This window comes from Crocodylus porosus, unplaced genomic scaffold, assembly GCF_001723895.1.
Source record: "Crocodylus porosus isolate Cpor-Errol unplaced genomic scaffold, CroPor_comp1, whole genome shotgun sequence".
Classification (NCBI taxonomy): Eukaryota; Metazoa; Chordata; order Crocodylia; family Crocodylidae; genus Crocodylus; species Crocodylus porosus.
In genome coordinates, this window is record NW_017728909.1 from 75,396,334 (window position 1) to 75,405,960 (window position 9,627).

The 9,627-nt window shown below is 39.4% G+C and overlaps 1 protein-coding gene across 2 annotated transcripts in view; it reads right to left on the bottom strand.

Moving 5' to 3' along the window:
* Positions 1-9,627, bottom strand: part of MCC (mutated in colorectal cancers) — a 357,260-nt gene that overhangs the window by 251,663 nt on the left and 95,970 nt on the right. The window contains exon 1 of one of the 2 annotated variants that reach the window (XM_019532487.1): positions 5,828-6,453. The exons of the other annotated variant lie outside the window; for it this stretch is intronic. Coding sequence (XP_019388032.1) covers positions 5,828-5,884 — 57 coding nt within the window. The 5' untranslated portion in view covers positions 5,885-6,453. Of the gene's footprint in view, positions 1-5,827; positions 6,454-9,627 lie in introns of those variants that run through there. 2 annotated transcript variants of the gene reach the window in all.

Genomic DNA, 9,627 nt, shown 5'->3' on the forward strand with positions numbered 1-9,627 from the left:
GCTCTATCCCTTCAGGGGACATAAGACTGGATGGGTACTCTTGTTCAGTCGGTTTAGTCCTGTCTGCTTACATCGGTGTATAGGGTAGCCAATACCAGGCTAATGTAACTAAAAGTGAAATGTAAATGGACAAATACAGGTTTCCCTTGCTTTATGCTGTACATGTGTTCCTGAAAAACAGTGCATGACTCCAATTAGCATAAAAGGAACCCACTTTACAATGTAACAAACAGGGATGTGTTCCAAGACCCTGACTGTACCAACTCCCAGACCCATTTCTACAACTTTTACATGACAATTTTGGTACTCACCAACAACAGACACAAGCACAGGGTGGTGGTGAATGTTACCATAATGGGAATGGCAACTACAGAAACATGTCTCAGACAACGAGCAAGGAGCACAGATCCACACAGGAGACCATACTTTGGTGCATATCACTCCCACAATGTACCACACAAAGCAGCTGACTGCAGGCTTCCACCATACTGATCACATAAGAGTGAAATTTACCTCACACATATCAAATGGTATAAAGAGGGTCATCGCATAAGAGTGAATTTGCACATACAGAACCCACATAAAGTGAGGGAAACCTGTATGCTCTCTGTCCTTCACAAATGTGAGCAATAAATGGTACTCAGTGATCTTGAAGACTTCAATCCTGCATAATTAAGGGCATAAGTTTGCCAAGTGTGCAAGTGATGGAGACAAAAATTAAAACCAAGAACAGAGACATTCAGGAAGAGAGAACAAGCCAGGAAAGAAATAGCTGTGCAGTTGATGTAATAAATAAATAAATAAATACTCGATGCAATACTATGAAGTGCTAAGCGCTTTTAACAGATCAATGGGAACAGAAGACACACAAGACTTTGAAATGGGTCCACAGAAATGATGCTGTAGAGTTTGACAGGTATAAAATGCCCTTACCTCGTCTCTCACTTGCAGGTTTATAATATCCTCCCCTAACCATCCACAAGGTATTTTCTGTTCAACCTTAAATATATATGAAACCTGTTCCTAGTTCTCATGGCACTATTCCCACGTACAGTAAGGCTGCAATATACAAGCAGAATCACAACTCACAAACAGCAGAAAAGCTTGCAAAAATATTGAAGGATGGGGATTTCCAAAGCAGTATTATTCCCTATTGACCAAATATCAGGCCCTCTGTCTCTGGCATCTGCCCCACCCCGTGATCCACTGCAAATTTCACTCATTACTGACTGGCATATAGGACTCCAAGAAGGTTTGCCTTATATATTGTGTTCTTCTGCATGATTTTTTTTAAAGTAGGAGTAAGCAGTGTAATGATGAGAAGTGAAATCAGTCTCTTCCCATGAAAACTCATTCCTGGATCACAAAAGTCCCTTGACTACTGAACAATTTATTTGAAATAAACTGTAAATGATAGTTTGGTAAGTGTTCTTTTTTTAAAAAGGTAGGCAGGAAATCAACTGGTCTGTTTTAAGCAATCTCAGTGGTTAAAGGACAGACAAATGTAAGCAACAGCATTTATTTTCTGAACACCTGAGATCCAAGAAGAGATAACGAGAAGCAGAGGCACAAAATTATGCATCTGACTAGAAGGGTTATTTTCTAATTTACTGGCGAGGAAAGAACTTACCCATTTGGAGAAATTATACCCCTATCACAGCCTATAGTAAAAGTGAGAGGAAATGGTTATCACTCAGATAAAACAAAACCTTCACACTTAAAATGACAGCTGCTTTGAAACAATGGAATATCAGGCTTTTGCTGTCTGAAACCTAATTCTACTCAGTTTGATGGGAGTTTTTCATGCACATCCAAGAAGAACCTGGTCCTTAAATACTTATTTGGTAAAACAGCAATCCTACAAGCAATTATGCACATGTTTAACTTTACTCCCGTCATGTAAGCACTCAAAATCGTATAAGGAACGGTAAAATGACTGAAGGATTGGGCACTTTGTAATCCGAATTTCAGTCTTCTAAGTCCAGTATTTTGTATGTAAACAGTTCACTGTATACCAGTCAGCTGGTTAGTAATACTACCAAAAAGTGTGGAAGTTCTTTCCTAGAACTTCTTCACTTTTAATGTTATCAATTAATTTTGTAACTGGATAAATCATTACCTGTGAAACCTCTTCAGTGACATTCAGTGCTGGCTTTGAAAGATATACTGCATTGTGTAGCTACAGTAAAAAATGTACAGTATCACAAGACTAGATAAATGAAGGACCGTGAAGCAATTACTTAATTCATGGTGCTACACATTGTCCATAAACCAAAACAAGCTTCCTGATTAATTCTCATAAAATAAAACTCTTCAAAGTAATGCTGTATCACAACAGTAGCAGCAGCAAGCCTGTTTCACAATGCTGGAAGAAAACCATGCTGGACTTCATCACTTATTTCCAAAGTTAACAAAATCTGACCTACATTCTGATGGATTGCAAAAATAGTCATCAGCAGGTTTCAGATTTTTTAAACAAGCCTCTCCCAGTGTGTCATACTTTCAAAAAATGCTGCGTGCCTGAATATCATGCAAGGAGAATGCTGCCTTTTCCCATCAGTTAGTAATTTAGTTTATCTGGTCAAATGTCATATTGACTTTTAATTTGTCTTCTAGAAAAGGGTTCAGGACAGTGATACTTAACCAGGGTGCATGGAACTCTGGGTGCCTCAAGATCCTTTCAAGGGTGACACAGGGTGCCACACAATGTTAGCACTTAAGTTTACAAGCTTGACTCAAGACAAACCCAGAGACTTCAAATAGACATCCACAGCTGTGGTCTTTCAGAGTTCTTTGCAACAGAAAAAACTGCTAGAGCAGTTTCTGTAAACCAAAAAAAAAAACCAGAGTGAAAAATAAGAGCCGGCATTTTTCAAGGGGTGCCTCAAGTCTAACCATGGGTGCTTTGAGGCTCAGAAGGTGAAGAAACTCTGATTTAGGGGAAGCATGGAGGGGGGCACGGGTCACATGGAGGAGCTGCTGATCCATGCACCAATATCAACAACATGAACTCTGGAGCTGGGGAAGCACTGAAATCAAACTGCTCTAGTGGGTCATGACTTGCTTTATGTGATGCTTTTCCTTGCTTTCACTGTGAACCAAAACCAACAAAGAAACAAAGGAAAACAGGTTATTAAGATCTTTTTTTACTCATACAATAAAATGAGAGATTAAATTCATAGTACATCAGCAAATCAAAAGCAAACCCCACTCCTGCACTTTTTAATCTCTAATTGGATGGGTGGGGCAGGAAGAAGATGGACAGATTGTTTTTTCTAAAAAAAAAAGATATAAAACTCAGGAAAAAATATCTGTTGGAAATTTGATGTATTGCAATTATTTTTTCTGCCTACCTGGATAAATATGCACACTATAAATGTGTATATTAAAATGCATGCACACTTCCATATATGCTATGTATATTCAAGGCTTTATACATTTTCCATTCATTCTCTTAATGATAACTCTATGGCTAGAATTTGTGCATTAACAAAGATACTGATGCCCCCTAATCCCCCTGTTGAATAATTATGTTTGCTGTATGTATTAGCCACTTGCCATACCTGCTAGTCAACTCGATGCAATAGGTGGCATGATACATAAATGGGATGTAAGAGGTGGGTGTGAGAGAAACTCAATGGATTTATTGGAAAATGAACTAGTTCCACTTGTTTCCTTTATATCAGGGGTGTCAAAGATACAGACCACATAGCCCCATCATCCAGCCCCCTGTCCCCAGACATGTCCCTACCTGCAGAGGTGTGCGTTTGCAGTAGCAAAAATAGCAGCAGGACAAATTTGTGCTGCTGCTATTTTTGCCACTGAGCACACTGCACATGTTCACTTGGTGCAGAGCAAAATACCTCATTTTGGACAAACTGCCCTTTCCCTGCTTAACGTGCTGGGCACGCGGTTTGTGGCACCACAAAGAGGTTTGTGGTGCCAAAAACTGCACGTGCCTGCACATCTGGAGCCAGCCCCTAGGTTCAAAGTTCATCCATACACTGCCGGACCAGCCTCACATGCATGACCCAGGACCTGTACTGCACACAGCACCCATGCAGGGCTGGTCCAGGATACGTGCCCCCATGCAGAGTCTGCTCCAGATGGTCCAGGACTTGTGTTGCACTTGGCAGTTGCCCTAGACCAGTGTCCGAAGTTAACAAGTCAGAAGAAATATCACTGAATTAGAGCAGAAGAAATAACATAGCTTGAAGTCTTGTCTTGGGACTAAATGAAGTAGACTCAAAAATCAGAAACAGTATTGAAATGCAGTCAATCAGAAGCAAGTATTGCTGTGACATGTCATTTGCTCTTGAAGGCTATCCTCTAGCATTCTCCTCTCACAATGCTCCACTGGCTATCACACAACTTGGAAACTTTCACTTTTGAAATGGGTACAAAAGCAAAACCTACTCCCAAGTTAGGAGAGAGAATGGAAGGCAGCAACCAATAAGCGTGCATATATGTGCATACAACTGCATAAATGTGATGGGGAGGACAGTTTTGTCTAAGGGCACGTTTCACAAAAACATTCAAGGAACTTAGAGGTTATGCTGAGTTGATGAGACTAAAATTTTAAGGTCTCCTTGAAAGATCCATAGTGAACTAACTATACAGGACTTATTACACAGACAAATAGGCACATAAAACTTCTATTCTAGAAGAAAATGTAAATCCTAATCCTGTGCTGATGCCATATCAAACTGTATGATGCCCATTCTCCCCCACACATTTCCACTGACCTCACTCATGCTGGTCTGCTCAGGATAGCTGTTAGTCTCTATTTTACTTGTCAGCTGCCCATCTCAGTATGTTGTTTCTAGTTGTATGACACTGATACCCTGTTCTGTAAGCTATTAACTCCTTAGACTCCCCTTTTCTGGGAAATATTTTGAGAAATGTTTTGTGTAAAGATGGCTTAAAAATGAATTATAGTATAAAATAAAAGTAAGGGGAAAAGGATTTTTTTTTAAACTGGGAAACATTTTGTAGAATGTATTTTGTAGAATATTAAAACCACTTGTAATCTCTGTAAGCAGTTCTGGGTTGTACACTGTAGCCAAAATTTAGCAATTTTCAAAACTATCAACTCCATTAGGTTGATGTGCCCAAGGCAATTCAGTAACCATCAGATGATGAAGTTTAGTAATGTACTGCTTTTAAACCTTTGCATAATATTTGATATGGCTTTACTTCCAAACTGTTTAAAAGCATACTATTATAAAAGCATAAAGATTGCAGACATGTCTGCAACACAAAGTAATACATAATATAGTAGTTTACGACAGGCTGCAAGGAGAAAAACAAGAAGTTCTCCATAGCTTCATATCCTCTCCCTTCCCCCAACCAAATATTTATCTCATCTGAAGGAACAGCATACCTTGGCTGAAAAGAATCAAATATACCATGCGATTCTACTGAAGTTGCTGGCTTAATAATGCTGTTTGTTTTCAGCTCTTCACTCCAAATTAGTTACCATCTGCTTCATCTCAATTGGGATCTTTGTGTATTCTACCTCCTACAAAAAGGAATGCTATGTATAAATGCAGCACTTGGGAGGTGAGGGAATCCTTGCTGCAGGAGAAGAGAAAAAAAATGTCTCTGCTTGGTTATAACCATTTGCCTTTTACCATTTACTCAGACTGCAGAAAAGCAAGCGAGTTCAGGTCATTTCCTGACTAACACTGCAAGTTAGAACAAAAATACACATTCTATTAATCTTTAATAGAACTGCCTGCAGACTAAAAGCCCAAGCGGGAATGATACAGTATTTAAAATAAATAAATAATAACAAAAAAAATCCAAGGACACTGGATCTGCTTACCTCACTCAGCTCTGCAGAGGAGTCATTTCCATATTTCATAGCAACTCCAGAATTCATGATTAGAGTTTTCAAGGCTTGGCTCTTTCTACAGATTTTAATGTTTCCAACCTTTGCTCAATGGATTCAACACTTCATTCTCCTCCAAGATTTTTCTGTCTTGCACATTTTGCTCTAGACAGTCATTTTCAGTCAACAATTATACAGCCTAAATTAATGATGCAAGGGCTCCTAAAACAGCCTAATCGGTTTTCATTTCACAAACAATCCATTCCTGCAAGAGACTCATTAACACTGCAGAGAGCACGATCGCAGAGAATGCAGACAGACCGTAATGATCTCTTCAATACTAAAATTGCCCAAGTCCACGTGAAATCTATGATTCAGCTCTGCCTTTAGTTTTATTTTGCCCTTTTTCCCAGCTAGCTTTGAGGGCATCTCCCATAGGAGTTAAATGTACTGGGAACTATTTCATGAGCTTCACACAAATTCACTGCAAGAACACAGAGTGCTGCTAAGTCTTCAGTGAAGGGGAAGAGAAGCAGAGACAAACCGATGCTGCACTTCACGCTAAAGTTTCCTCTTCCACTGAGCCTGGAGTTGTAAGTGGTTTATGATCAAACACAGCTGTCTTGCTGCTAGCTAAAGGGAGCATGGAAGGGGCGGTTCTAAAGGAGAGAGTGGGTGGGAGGGAGGGAGAGAGAGAGCTACAGAGAGTTCATTTTGGAATTGCAGGCATCTTTCCAGCCTTCTGTATACATGCTATATGCAAAACTATAAAGCAAAGTAAGCAACAGGAAAAGCCACCTAGATAACCATGAAGCAAATTCACATATTCCCTACTCTCACAAGCAATTAAATTTGCTTCTTTGTATTGTTTTAGAAAGTCTTAAACAAATCTGATAGCTCTATTACAAAGACATAGATCTGACATAGGACAACAATTTTACAAAAGATTAGGGCAAATACCAGTATTACCAAATAAAACAAAAAGTAAAAACACCTGAATTCAGCATCTAACTAGTAGTAAAGAAGAATCCTTAGGACCATGGATTCTTACAAAGAACGTGCTGATAGGCCAGACAACAATCTTAATATATGCCTTGTCTTCCCGGCCTCCTCCCCTTCCCAAAGTCTATGGCTGACCTAAGCGCTCTGTTCACCCCAAATTTACTCTGCTTTGCTTGGCTGGGAAGAACTGCTGAAAATCAGTAGTGTCCTAGCACCAGTGGTTGACGCCTGTCTGATCACCTGGAGTAATTAATCCACAATACTTTTAAAGTATCAACTCCTATAAGAAGTGTTTCTTAGTGAAGAGTAAAAATAAATCCATAAGCCTGTGACACAATCCTTGCATATCTGGCAAATGCATTTATAAAGGGAACAATGCTGCCAAGAGCAGCAATGGGAAAATCAGCCTCTGCTCAAGCTTTTTAATCATAGGATCAATTATAATAATTGGATACAAAGATAATTCCTGTTAATGACACTGAAAAGCTTATAAAGATGAAAGACAAAAGGTATTGAAAACACTAACACCTAAACTTTTTGAGTATGGGCACTGCCTAGGGTAGATTAGGATCTGGGGATTCCCCCCCAAGACCTGGCAGACATAGCTACTTTAAGTACAGTTTTAGTATACTGACTTACTCTGGCTCTATCTTCCATGCCACATAATTTTCCTAATTTTGTATTCTAGTACATAATGTCTTTTCTTGCCCCTATCTAAATGAGACCTACTCTGTCTTCCACCTAAATTTTCTGTACTCTTTCCTGTCATTTGAAATTTATTTTCTCTGTCTCATCTCAACCGCCCAGTCAATGGCCTCAGCATTCTCCTGTGTTCCTCCCAATGTAGCCAAGCATCTGTTCATTTGCACTTTCCCTCAGCTGTTGATAATAGGTGGCACTGCTCTCTGCTGGCAGAATGTTATTGCAGCACAGCAAGGAACAAGAGGGGAAAACAAACAGAAAGAGTGAGCTTTCCCGCTGGCAGCAGCCCAGCAGCTCTGCATAGAAAGGTGACCTCTGTAAAGTCTGGCCTTTCTGGAAGACTGAAAGACACAGAAGTATTGAGAAATATATGCTCTTATCTTATTGTCCACATCAGTTATGATTATGAATATTACTTGCCTGCAGACTATAAGACTAGATGGATTTTCTTCTGGGAAAACAATGAGGCCTGACAGTGAATTACCATAAACTATTTTTGGTACACTGCAAACCTTGACTTATTTAGATTTCAAAGTTCACCTTCTATTTAACTTAAATTAAACCTGAGTGGAAGTTTAGAAATAACTGTACCGTGAAAAAGTAAAATTCACAGCGAAGACCTAGACTTTATCCTCACCCCTCATCCTTTAACACTATTATAATTAAAGCTGAAACATATTATTCTTTGCAGGATTACCACTCCCCACCCACAAAACATACCCCAACTGGTTGAGATAGGAAGATATGGCTCAAACCATCTTTGTATTACTTTCTTAGCTGGTCTTTCTGCACTAGTGGTTGTCTAGGCATTGGTTGAGAGATTGACACATGACCCTATAATCCAGAAAAGAAGCTTTGGTACAGTAGTATATGCATATGACACACAACTTTCAAAACATTTTTCAAAGATTCCACACTTTGTGCACCCAAATACTGCTAATACTCTTATTCTCTTGCTTTCAAGTGTTGCCAGTTATAAAGCTGAAAAAGATTAGGAATTATACTTGGGGGAAAAAAACCAAATAAATCAACACTGGAATTCAAATACTTTCAGACATGCTCAGGGACAACAGAAAATTCAGCCAAAAAAAAAATCCAACTAAAAACGAATGCGGGGCTAAACCAAACACTTAAACTATATTTACATTTGTCCCAGATGACTCTTGGTAGTAATGGTGGAACGCTGCACTTAGATGATATAAAATTACGTGACCTCTGAACTATAAAAAGGAAGCATGAGCAGGGAGTAAATGGAGCTACACTGTTATCAATGGTGGCAGATAACAGAACAAGAAGCAGTGGTCTCAAGTTGCAGCAAGGGGAAGCCTAAGTTAGATGTTAGGAAAAACTCTTTCACTAGGAGTAAAGCACTGGAACAGGCTGTGGAATCTCTGTCCTTGGGCGATTTTTAAGACCTGGGTAGACAAAGCCTTGGCTGGGATGATATAGGAGGAGGTTGGCCCTTCTGAGCCAGGGGTTGGACTAGATGACCTCCCGAGGTCCTTTCCAACCCTAAGTTTCTATGATTCTATGATTTTGCTTCATTTTTCATGTAAAAAGGTACTTAGCAATTCTCAAGGGTTTTTCACTGTGTTCTAAGGACAGAACTAGGGGCCCCAAACTAGAAAAGATGCATGTACCTGCTTCGCTTTGTGCAGTCAGTAGCCCCACTAACTACTCATGTTGTAAAGTTATACAGGTGGTTATATCTCTGCAGGATCAGAGCCTCAAGTTGCAGTAAGATTAAATAAAAAGCTATATTTTGATCTTTAATATGGAAAACTGTTCTAGCATGGAAATTACTATATTAATTCTAACGGCAAAGAAGTATGTTTTGGCAAAATTTAAAAAAGCTGTGTCAAAATTATCGTGAGTTATAAACATCAAAAACCATTCTGAAATTAAGCACATGAACACACCACAGCTAGTCACTATCTCTTTCCAACTTTCCACGTAGAATCACAGAATCATAGAAGTCAGGTCAGAAGGGACCTTGTAGATCTTCAAGTCCAACCCCTTGCCTGGGCAGGAGAAAAACTGGGCTCAAATGATCCCAGCAGGTAGGCATCAAGCCTCCTCTTAAAGACCCC